Here is an 11,799-nt window from a genome sequence, read left to right on the forward strand (position 1 = left end):
GGGCCGGGGGGCGGCGGGGCGGGAGCGCCGCACAGTGCCAAGCGGCGGCCGGGGCCGCCGGGGCCGGGGCCGCCACCGGGGCCGCTGGGGCCGGGGCCGCCGCCAGGATGGCGCTGGAGCGGGCGCTGCAGGCGGCGCGACAGGGAGACGTGGAGGCGCTGCGGGGGCTGCGGGCGGCCGGGCTGCTGCGGCCGGGGCTGCGGGACGCCCTGGGCGCGTCCCCCGCGCACCACGCCGCCCGCGCCGGCCGCCTCGCCTGCCTCCGGTACCTGGCGGCCGAGGCCGCGCTCCGCGGGGACGCGAGGGCGCGGAACGGGGCCACACCGGCCCACGACGCCGCCGCCACCGGCAACCTCGCCTGTCTCCAGTGGCTGCTCACGCAGGGGGGCTGCGGCGTGCAGGTGCGAGCGGGGGCGCGGGGGGCGGCGGAGGGGCCCTCGGTGGCGCGGGCGGCCGGGGAGGCGTTCCGCGGTCCCGTGTGGGTGGCGGTGGCCGCGGGGACACGGTCACGCGTGGTGCTTTCCACCCTGCCGACGGCCAGCCGGGGTCCGTCCCAGCCGGCACGGGCAGGGCTCCTCCGGGCATAGCGGCCGGCATCCCACGGACCCGGAGAGTCCCCGGCATCCCGGAGGGGCTCAGCCGCGAGGGCAGCACATATTGCCCGGGGCTGCCGCGCCCTCCGCGGTTACACAACGGCGGGACCGCGGCGGTAAGCGGCTTGCCCCGGGGCCGGCCGAGAGTTAAAGACATGTGACGGCCGAAGGAAGAGGAGGCGGCGGGGCTGGGAGAGGAGATTAATCGGGAAGGAAGGGGTCAGCACGCATCGGCGACCTCCTGGCCAGGGGCCAGCGCTACCCGCGCCCCACCGAGCGCGGAGGGCAGACGGGCCGGAGGCACGGCGGGGCTCGGCGGCGAGTTCGCGGTTAGGGGATCCGAACAAGGAGGGCATTGTGCTGCACTCACTGTGTGCGGACGCAGGCCCCTGACGGAGGCAGACACGCCGGTCCCACGGTCGCTCCGATGCTCTGTGCTCTTGCTCCGGCTCCGCTCCGTACGGACGGAACTCCACCCTGTCCGCCCCACCCGCCTGGCACCAGCTCCGGGCTGGGGGATGCCCCTGCGGTCCCCAACCCCCTTGCCGGAAGGGCTGGTGCCTGGCACTGACAGCCGTCCCACTTCCTCCTGCAGGACACAGACAACTCTGGTGCCACCATCCTGCACCTGGCAGCCCGCTTCGGTCACCATGAGGTGATCGAGTGGCTCCTCCGCTTCGGAGGCAGCGACCCCACGGCAGCCACCAACACGGGAGCGCTGCCCGTCCACTACGCCGCGGTGAAAGGGGATTTCCCTTCCCTGCGACTCCTCTTGGGACACTGCCCCAGGTAACTGCTGGCAGCGAGACAGGGTCTGCCGGAAGGTTGGCAGTCACCAGCAGGAGCGGGGTTAGTGGGAGAACGGGGTGCCGGCTGTGCCCCCAACCCTCCCTCCAGCCACCGGGCAAGGTGCCAGCACTGGGGACGAATGCTGCAGCCACCCTGGTCCCCCAGCTCCAAGGGCAACGCGGCCGCGTTATCAGGCCGGGCAGGCAGCTGCACCTTCTTTATGGCCCAGAAAGAAAGGGAGAGGAGGAGAGGGGCGAGCGCTGGCAGAAATATTGTCACTGGCCGCTGAGTCGGCTCCTGGCGCGGGGCGATAACACAGCCGCCTTTGTCCGCCCGCTGTTATGTAAATGGATTAGGCTGACCGCCGAGGAGAGGCTGCTCCCCGCGCCGGAGACGACCTTTCCGCTTGCCCAGGTCCGTGGGCATTGCTGCGCACGGCAGCCTCTCCCGGACGGCTCCGTGGCGGCAGCATCCCCTTTTTTCCTCCTGAGCGGTGCCCGGGGCCGGGCTGGTGCCCCCGTTACGTGGCACAGCAGCCCACAGGGCCCGCGATGCCGAGCCTGGCCACGAGGCCGCAGCAGGTGATTAGGTGGCCGCTAATCCGATTTCCTGTGGTGGGCAGAGGCCACTAGAAATAACCCAGAGACCCAGCCAAAGCGGAGCCGGGGGGATGCGCTGTTGCTCCACATTGTCCCTGGAAGGCTCCAGGGTTGTGGATGGGAGGGATTGCACAGCTCTCCCACATCCAGGGAGTCCTGAGGCAGCGGAATGTGAACCAGCACTCGGCACCCCTCTGTCTCTGGGTGCCACAACACCAGAGCTCTGCATCTTCTCCTCAAGGCAGAGCCACAGAGATCCCTGAATCCCTTGGCACTCACTGGCCAGAGCTGTCCCAGCCCCAGTTCTTTATCTCCTTGCCCCAGGTGTGCCAGCTTAGCCCTGAGCACTTCTGGGATTAACCCCTGCAGCCCAAGCCCGGCCCCAAACCGGTCACTGCTCCTGCTCGACGCCCACCGTGCCAGCCCAGGTGTGGCACGGCGCTCGCATTGCCTTTCACGCCGCTTGCCGGGGTTGTTCCGCTGCTGTCACCGCCTTCCCCCTGAATTATTTAGGGCTGGCCCTGCTCCCAGCCCCGCGCCTGCCCGGAGGCTCCGTTACAGCTGCGAAATCCAATCCGCGGTGCCGCTGCGGGATGCTCCCGGCCCACCTTCGCATCGCCCCCGGCAGCCGGTGGCCCAGCATGGGGGCTCAGCCATCTGCCAAAGCAGTTTAGTGGCAGTGCCCGAGTGGCTTAACCCCTTCCCAATTACTGAGACATGGGAATCAGGGACTGCCCCTGTGCCTGAGCTCCTGCTGACTCCAGCACCCCAATCTGCAGCTGCCCCAAGCCCCATCCCCAGCTCGGGGAGCCCACAGGGCTGTGCCAGCCTGGCACTGCTGGGCACGGGGCAGGCACTCGGTGGCACGGCACGCAAGGGACAGCGGGAAGGGAGTGCTGGCCACAGCCCGTCTCACAGTTACAGGGATCAATTATTTAGGGCCTGCGATCGTTGCGATAACAGAGCAGAGTATTTATTGCTCTTCCTTTTTTAAATATTCAACAGGGTTGTTTTTTTTTTTTATGGAGCACTTAATAAAACAGCTTCCTGTAGGGTCGGGAGGCAGGATGTGGGAATGTGGGATGCAGATTATGGGTCTGTGGGGTAAAAGATGTGGGATTCAGGATTTGGGTTGTACAATTTGGGATACACAATTCAGGATGAGAGACACAAGGATGCCAAGGCCTTTTGGGGCAGCGAGGGGACACCAGCACCCAGCAGCTGGGCATCATGGCGCAGGTTGGCCTTTCCCCGCCGGCTCCACGGCCGGTGCTGTGTAAGCAGCTTACTTTAAAATACGACTAAATTGCAGTGTCCAAAAACAGCCGGAGGAAGGAGCTTAGCCTAAGCAGGCTGATTAACTTAGTGACCTCCCGCTGCAGCTGCAGCCACCGCAGCAGCACCGGGACCCATGGGAAGCCATGGGGTAGACAGCTCCCAGCCCTGGCACTGCCCTGCCTGCCCACAGCTGTTTCCCCTGCACCTGCCCATTTTCCTTGTGTCCTACAAGCCCCCATGTCCCTGTGTCCTGCCCGCCCCTTGTCCCACCCTTGGCAGCAGCAGTGGCCACAGGTGACGGGCGCTGTGCCCCACTTGCAGCACGCTGAGTGCCCAGACCAAGACGGGGGCCACCCCGCTGTACCTCGCCTGCCAGGAAGGCCACCTGGAGATCATCCAGTACCTGGTGCAGGACTGTGGGGCTGACCCCCACGCTCGGGCTTACGACGGCATGACCCCACTGCACGCTGCTGCCCAGATGGGCCACAACACTGTCATCGTGTGGCTGGTAAGCGCTGTCCGGGCACGGCAGGCCATGGTGGCAAAGTGAGGTGGCACAGGGCCCCAGTGCTCAGCCCGCCTGCCCACACACAGATGAGCTTCACGACGGTGAGCCTGTCGGAGCGGGATGCTGAGGGGGCCACAGCCATGCACTTTGCCGCCAGCCGTGGCCACGCCAAGGTGCTGAGCTGGCTGCTGCTGCACGGCGGGGAGATCACCGCCGACGGCTGGGGCGGCACGCCGCTGCACGATGCCGCCGAGAATGGCGAGCTGGAGGTGGGTGCTGGTGGCCAACAGGGTGTCAGGGCAAGGAGAGGGCCTTCCTTCCAGCCCTGCCGTGCGCCCCCACTCTCCCCAGTGCTGCCAGATCCTGGTGGTGAACGGTGCCGACCTCAGCATCCGTGACCAGGATGGCTACACAGCGGCCGACCTCGCCGACTACAACGGCCACAGCCACTGCGCCCAGTACCTGCGCACCGTGGAGAACATGGTACAGGGATGAGGGCGTGGGGAGCACACGGGGAGCACCGGGGCCTCCCCAGCCCTGCCCTGACCCCTGGGCTGTGCCAGCAGAGCGTGGAGCACCGCGTGCTGTCACGAGACCCCTCGGCGGATGGGGAATGCCGCCAGCCCGACTCGGGCATGTCCTCGCCCAACACCACGGCGTCGGTGCCCCAGGCGCGCTTCGAGGTGGGCTCCCCTGCCAGCACCCTCTCCAACTACGACTCCTGCCACTCCAGCCAGTCCAGCACCGGGGAGAAGAGGGGCGGCCCCCCAGGGGCCCCCGCCGCCCGTGAGTGCGGGGCCAGGGGGCGCGGGGCGGGGGGCGCGGGTCCAGCCCCCCCTGACCCCCTGCCCTGCGCAGGGGTGCCTGAGCCGGCGCTGGCGGACATGCAGGCGTACATGGACATGCTGGACCCTGAGATGCGGCCGCGGGGCCGGGGCCCAGCAGGCGAGGGTCCCCCGCCGCCACCACCCCCTGCCTTCCCCCCACCGCCACCCCCACCCCCCAGCACCCGGCCACCCCCGCCACCCCCTGGCTACCCTGCACCTGCGCCCCCCGCTGCCCCCCACACCGCTGACATCTACGTGCGGGCCAAGAACAACCTGCGGCATGTGGAGAGCCAGGCGCTGCGCCGAGAGGTACGGCCCCATGCACCGTGTCCCCTGCACCACGCCCCAAACACAGCAAGAGGGACACACCACCCGGGAGGGACATGCCACAGGGCACCCATCCATCTGAGCGGTTGTTGCCTGCACCGGGAGGGGACAGTCCCAGCCGGAGGCCACATGCGCTGGGAGGGCTGGGGCTCAGCCAGCAGTGAGGATGCAGCAAGCTGGGCTCAGTGAGGCTCTGGTGGCTCCATGGCACTGGGTGGGCCATGCACTGCTGCCATGCACTGGCTGGGGCACCGGGCAGCACCACGCCATGGCAGCCGCGCCCATGGGCCCGGCGATACCACAGGCACCATGCCGAGCTGGGCGTGGGCAGCTGCGCAGGCGGTAACCCGAGCGGCCGGCTCCGGTGTCGCCCGCGCCACAGGTGTCGGGTGGCACAGCCAGCGCTGCCAGGAGCTGAGAGGGCTCAGCCAGGCGTGCACAGGTAAGAGGGGTGCAGCCCTCCATGGCGGGCTGGGGGGGCATAAGGATGCAGTAGGTTTGGGGTCGCCCTGACCCCCTACCGTGGCTCTCGCCACCTCAACAGGGGCAGGATTCTGGGCATGGTCAGGACACTGGCAGAGCCCAATGCTCTGGGGGACAGGGCACATGGGATGGGGGTCTCAGCAGAGCAGTGTGTGCCAGGCACGTGGTGGGTTTGGGACCCCACAGTGCTCCTTGTGCATGGCCTTGGCTCCTTAGTGCTTACCAGGGCAATGGACTGCCTTGGGGAGGTGTGAGCGTGTGGCAGAGCGGTGCCACAGCGGTGTGGGTGCCCCATGGAATGGGGCTCAGCGGCACAGACCCTTGTGCCAGACCGGGGCTGGGACTGCCGGAGTGGGAGCCAGGCTTGGCACAATTCCCATGGCAGCTGCAGTAGGAAGCACTGAGCTGACGTTTGTTGACTTAGCTGGGGCTGGTGGCGGTGGCAGCGAGCAGCTGGGCTCGCCGTGAAAATGCCATGGGTGGAGGTGGCATCGGGGAAATGCAAATAGTGGGGCCCCAAGCAAGGGGAGCAGGGGCTATGCCACGATGGCACCCCGAGCCCAGGCAGCAGGCACAGCCCCCTGCAGCGCAGCACTCGGCAGCACAGCTCGCAAAGCCGCTGTGGAATGCGCCGGGGTGAGCTGAGGCTGCGCTGCTTGAGAGCCCTGTTCAGAGGGAGGTTTGGAAGCGGGCCCCAGCCCCGCGCGGGATAAGCTTCCTGTAATCCGCGGGGCTGGGGCTCGGCACTCCTGTTCCCAGGGGGTTATCCCGGGGGAGGCTTGGACAGGATCCTGGGCACAGCTATGGGGTCACAGTGCCAGGCACTGATGCCGCACGCTGCCAACATGGCACGCAGCCCCTGGTAGAGCCGTTTGCCGAACAGACCCCAGGGCACGCACCCGTTGTCCGTCCCAGCTCTGCATCTGCCCCAAGGCAAACTGGCACGGTCCTACTCCACTCCAGCCCTGTGCCACGGTCACAGCCGAGCACGGTGGGGCTGAGGTGGGCTCCCCATTGCAGCTGGCATCGCGTGACAGCAGCCCCGAGGGCCTGCGCCGGGCCGACTCCAGCAGGCGGTCAAGGAATTTCGGCAAGCAGCCGAGCACCGGTGACTACTACAAGCACCTGGGGCACGTCGTGGCCGAGCAGCCAGGCCCGCAGCGAATGGCGCACACCGAGGAGGTGAGCCCTGCCCCGCGAGGCCGTGCCCAGCTCAGCGGCACGGGCACCGAGCAACGCCTGCCCATGCTCCCTTCCAGGCATCACCCATCTCGACGGACACCATGAGCAATGGGGAGAGCAAGTCCGGTGCCGAGCTGCCGCCTCCACCGCCGCCCCCACCGCTGCCCGACACCGCCTGCCCGACGCCCCCACCGCCGCCCCCGCTGGCCGAGACTCCCGCCGGCCCCCGCCGCTCCTCGTCCTCTACGGGAAGTAAGTGGCAGGGTGCCGGGTGGGCACGGGGAGCGATCCTGGGCACCGTCCCGTTGGCTGCACTGTGGCATTGACCTCCTTGGCTCGTCTCCTCCCGCGGCGCTTGGGCCGCGCGGCTCCTGACAGCCTCTCTGTCCTTCTCTCCTCCGGTGTCGGCGCGGGGGCTCCCACGCCCGCTCGCCCCTGCCTGCTCTCACTGCTGGCCGCTTCTCTTCTCTCTTGTCTCGCGGTGGCCAAATCCTTCCTCTGCCGCGCGCCCCGCGCCGCCTCTCTGCTTCTCTCCCTAGGAGGAAAGGCGCTCAGGCAGATGAAGAGTAAGTACCGCGGCCCCACGCTCCTCCCTGCTCGGGGGGTGCCCTGGCGGGGGGCACAGCCGGACAGGCCCCGTGCCGCGCCCGCGGGGCATCGATGGCATCGATGGTGACACCCGGGCGCTGCCACCTGCCCGCCCTCGCTGCCGCGCGTCGCCGGTGCCACGCGGGACGCCGAGCGGCGGTGCGGGGCTGCCGGAGGCGCCAGGGCAGGGCTGGCAGGGCCGGGCAGCGGCGGCCCCGCACACACAGAGCGCCTTTGTTCGCGCTCAGCCGGCCGGCGTGACCCCGCCACGTGAGCGCCGCGGCCGCTCCCCCGGCGCTGAGCGCAGCCCGCGGGCTTGGCCGCTGCTCGGCGCCCGCTTTATTAGCGCCGGCTCCCGGCACCGGGGGGTCCCAGCCGGCGCTGGATGGCAGCGCGAGCGTCCCGCTGGGCCCTCAGCACCCGCAGCCCTCTGGCTCCGAGCGGGGCGAGCTGCGGGCGCCGGCCGCGGGGAGGGGGCTCTGCCTTGGCACGGTACCATGGGACTTTAGGGAGTCACGCATGGCTGGCACGGACGGTGGGTGCTCGCGAGGCGGGTGGCATGACTGTGGGGTGCAGGTGCCACGCAGCCCTCTGGGCACTGGGCTGGCAGGGACTGTGGCTCAGGCTGTCGGTGCATCGCTGCCGGGAGATGCCAGGGGAGTGTAGGAGCTGTCCTGCAGCGGCAAGGCTGCCACCGGACACGGAGCCATCCCTCCAGAGGCACGCTTCTGTTGCGACACAGTGCCTCGGGGGCATGGAGTGGCATTCGGGGCTGGGGCCAGGCTGAGACCCTTGCAGCTGAGTGTTGGGGTGCCGGGGTGCTGCTGCAGCAGGGTGCCATGGACCCTGTAAGCTGCTGTTGGAGTGCTGTTCTTACAGATCTGTGGAGCTGGGGTGCCAGGCTGTTGAGTGCTGGGGGGTTGCTCCACTGGGGTCTGATGGACCCAGGAGTTTGGTGATGCGCTGTTCCTGTGGATGCTGAGCTGGGTGTCTGGATGCTGCTTCAGGGGCTCCTGGATGGTGTGGAGGGGGCAGCCAGCCAGCCACCCCTTCACCCCCCTACCCTGCGAGCTGGTGGGGGATTCACAGGGGCAGGGAGATGGTGCTGCCGGGGTGCTTACTGCCCCTTCTGCCTCCTTTCAGGCACCAAGTCCTTCAACATGATGTCCCCCACCGGCGACAACTCGGAGCTGCTGGCCGAGATCAAAGCTGGGAAGAGCCTCAAGCCAACGCCACAGAGCAAAGGCTTCACCACTGTTTTCTCCGGCAGCGGCCAGGCAGGGGCCAACGTAGGTGGTGATGGGGGCCAGGGGAGCCGGCAGCACGGCACGGCACGGCACGGCAAGTGCCCACCGCCCTCCCTCCCTCCTTCCACAGGCAGAGTCGCCAGTGTCCTCCCCGTCACCCACCAGGACGCCCACCCCGCCGGCCACCCCCGAGGCTGCCGGGCCGCCGCGCTGCTTGGCAGGGGGCTCTCCGGAGCCGGTGCTCAACGGGAGCTCACCGGTGCCGGCAGCAGGCGCTGGGGCAGCGGCGGAGGTGGAGGCGCTGGTGCCCAGCCAGGACGAGCACGGCCGGCCCATCCCCGAGTGGAAGCGGCAGGTGATGGTTCGCAAGCTGCAGCTCCGCATGCAGGAGGAAGAGGAGCAGCGGCGCAAGGTAGGGGGGTCCCTCGTGCTGCGGCGGCGAGCGCGGCGCGGGCACGGCCCAAGCAGCTCAGGACCTGGCGAGACGGCGTGCGTGGCATTGCCCCCGGCTCCTGACTGGGCTGGGCACCACCCTACCTGCATGCAGGGGTGTCGCACCCCGGGGATGCCACACACGGCGGCAGCGAGAGCCCCTTTGCCCTCTCTCCCGCCGCAGCCTGGGAGCCGCTCGCCGCCCCTGTGCCGCGGGGGCGTACCGGGACCCGCCGGGCAGCCGATGCGGGAGGAGGACATGCAGCACCTGGAGAGGCAGCTGGGGAGCCTGCGGGTGATGCACGAGGCGGGGCAGCCGCTTCCAGGGGGGCCGCAGGAGGAGCTGCTGCCGCTCGCACCGCTCTCCGCGCCCCCGGCACCCCCCCGGCGCTTCGCCCTCGCCCAGCAGGACGCGCCCGCCCGCGGCAGCCGGTCCCCCCCGGTGCCGAGGAGCGCGGCCGCAGCCCCGGCCACCCCGAGGGGCCGGGAGAGCCCCGGGGCGGGGGGAGCGGGGGGCGGCCCCGGTGCCCAGCACGACGCCCGCAGCGAGATCCTGGGCTGCGGTGTGTCCGTCCGCAGCCTCAAGGCCAACTACGAGGGGCCGGGGGGAGCCCCCGCGCCTGCCCCCAGGGTCACCAAGCGCAAGCGGGTGCAGCCCCCTGGTAGCGCCCGCCGGCCCATCCTGGAGGAGGAATACGGGGATGGGGCGCTGCGGAGGAGCAGGGCAGCGCTGCCAGAGCCCAGCAGCACACATGAACGCACCAAGGGGTGCAAGGAGCGCGCAGTCTTCCTCTTCCTGGAGCACTGGAAGAAACGGGCGCTCTCGGCGGTGCCCGGGGAGGAGCGGGCACGGCGGCCGGGGAGGCGGCGACCGGCAGCGGGGCGGCTGCTGGCCCGCTGGAGGAGTGTTGCCCGCCGGGTCCCAGGGCGTCAGATCCGGCGGCTGAGCCGCACCACGGTGCTGTACTGGCCCCAACACTTCCTGCCCTACGTCGGCGGCTCTCCCATGCCTCACGACAGCCTCCCGCTCGACCTCTTCATGCTGGGCTACTTCCAGCTACTGGAGATGCCCCTCAGCCCCGAGGAGCGGCGCTTCCGCCACCTCCTCTGCTATGAGATGTTTGACCGCCTGGGCACTCACAGCTGGCACCGCGTCCGCCGCTTCCACCGCACCGTGCTGGAGCAGATCGAGGCTGGCCACCGCCACTGGCTCGACGGCTTTGAGGACCTCGTGCAGGAGTTTTTTGGGGATGACCCCGTGGCAGTGGTAGAGAGCCTGGCAGAGCCCCCCAGCATGGCCCTGGAAGGGCAGGGGGCAGCAGTGCCGGTACCGGAGCTGGGAGAGTTCAGCGAGGAGGACCTCTGCCGCTTCATTGACCGCAGCTTCTCCTTCTGGAAGGAGAAGGAGGCAGAGATGTTCGACACTTGATTCCAACGAGATGCTGCAGGCCGTGCCAGTGGTGTGGCATGGGGCAGCAGCAAGCTCAGGGACAGCTGTGGGCTGGTGCAGGGTGCGCTCTCCTGCCTCGGTGGCTCGTGGTGCAGCTGAGCTTGGCAGAAGGATGGGCGCTGTTCTGCGACCCCGGGCCGAGGTTGCAGTGTGTGCCGCTTGCCGTGGCTGTGTGTTGTGTGGGAGGCGCAGCGGCGGGGCTGCGCTCCCCTCTGGTGTGGCGTTTGCGGTGCCGGGGCAGTGTGGGCCCCCGCGTGTCGTGCAATAAAGCTGTGGTGTGCTGCAAGGGCTGTGGCCACGCCACGCGCTCCTTCCTCCTCCCGGCGCCGGCGGAAGGTGGGCACCGAAGTGGGCACCGTCGGCGAGCCGTGTGCCGGTGAACCCCACCGGTACCGTGCCGCGGAGGGCGCTGCCAGAGGGATGCGGTGCCGCGCCCCAGGATGATGCTGCGGCCCCACGGTGCCGGCAGTGAGGGCGGGCAGTGCCGGTAACTCGGCTGTCTGTTGCAGGAGAAGGAAGAGGAGGCGCGCCTGGCCAGCATGCCGGCCTGGAGGAGGGACATCCTGCGCAAGAAGCTGGAGGAGGAGAGGTGAGCCAGGGTCGGGGGATGCTGCACCAGCTGGTGGCTCTCGCGGCTCTACTAACCCCAGTGTTCCCTTTGCCTTCGCAGGGAGCAGAAACGGTGAGTGCAGCGAGCCCCTTCCCTGGGTGGGCGGGCACGGCGGCCCCCGCGGCTCTGGTGACCGCGGCGCCCTGTGCCCTGTGCTGCTGAGCAGGAAAGAGCAGGAGAAGCTGAAGCGGGAGGAGGAGGAGAAGGAGAAGGAGCAGTCGGAAAAGCTAAGGACTCTCGGGTACGATGAGACAAAGCTGGCGCCCTGGCAGCGACAGATCATCCTCAAGAAGGGGGACATAGCCAAGCACTAGCCACGCCACACCGCATCCTGGCTCTTCGCAGCAGGAGGAGACTGGCAGGTCCTCCCATGGACCGCGACATGCTTCGGCACCCTCCTCCTGCCGTGGATGGCCACATAGCCCAACCCAGAGAACCCCTCCCCACCGCCCCAGGCACCCGTAGCCCCCCGTACCCCCACTCCCCGCTGCCGCCAGCCCACCGCTGCCCCGTGCTGCCCGATGCAAAGCGAGCGTGGGACGCGCGGCTCCCTGCGCCCCGCCCGGCTCGGCCGGGCTCACCGCACGCCCCGCTGGCACCACTCGCAGCGCGCTCACCCTCACCACTGCCCCTCCAGAGCCGCTCAAGGCCAGCCTCAGGCTCAGCTCTGCCCAGACCGCCTGCCTTTCCAGCGATTAAAACGATAAACCCCGCCAGCAGTGCCCCGCGCCTTCCTGGGGCTCCCCACAGCACCCCCCAGCCACGCCACGCTCGCCCACAGCGGTGCCCCCTCACCAATATCACCACAAGCACCCCGACACACACACTGCCTGCATCTCTGCCAGCACCCACATTCCCCGTCACCTGTGGGTGCCACATCACCGGT

General features: G+C 69.2%; 1 protein-coding gene across 2 annotated transcripts; it reads left to right on the top strand.

The window, feature by feature from the left end:
• Window positions 1-107: 107 nt before the first annotated feature.
• Window positions 108-11,603, top strand: ESPN (espin). Of its 2 annotated transcripts, XM_059487372.1 has the most exons (15): window positions 108-401; window positions 1,189-1,382; window positions 3,581-3,767; window positions 3,854-4,036; window positions 4,119-4,250; window positions 4,334-4,508; window positions 4,599-4,903; window positions 6,425-6,586; window positions 6,664-6,838; window positions 7,126-7,152; window positions 8,318-8,463; window positions 8,552-8,833; window positions 10,813-10,892; window positions 10,974-10,985; window positions 11,080-11,603. In XM_059487372.1, exons 1-15 carry the CDS (start codon window positions 108-110, stop codon window positions 11,225-11,227), a joined length of 2,502 nt encoding a protein of 833 aa, XP_059343355.1. In that variant the 3' UTR covers window positions 11,228-11,603. The 2 variants fall into 2 exon arrangements, with proteins under 2 accessions (XP_059343355.1, XP_059343356.1); XM_059487373.1 differs by lacking the exon at window positions 7,126-7,152.
• The last annotated feature ends 196 nt before the right edge of the window (window positions 11,604-11,799 follow it).

This window comes from Ammospiza nelsoni, chromosome 22 (assembly GCF_027579445.1).
Source record: "Ammospiza nelsoni isolate bAmmNel1 chromosome 22, bAmmNel1.pri, whole genome shotgun sequence".
NCBI lineage: Eukaryota > Metazoa > Chordata > Aves > Passeriformes > Passerellidae > Ammospiza > Ammospiza nelsoni.

What these genes read in the sequence shown, in the direction of transcription:
- ESPN (XM_059487372.1), top strand. Translation starts at nt 108, where the DNA reads ATGGCGCTGGAGCGGGCGCTGCAGGCGGCGCGACAGGGAGACGTGGAG. An exon ending in GAATGGCGCACACCGAGGAG is followed by an intron (nt 6,587 to 6,663) that starts GTGAGCCCTGCC and finishes GCTCCCTTCCAG; the next exon opens with GCATCACCCATCTCGACGGA. An exon ending in GGCGCTCAGGCAGATGAAGA is followed by an intron (nt 7,153 to 8,317) that starts GTAAGTACCGCG and finishes GCCTCCTTTCAG; the next exon opens with GCACCAAGTCCTTCAACATG.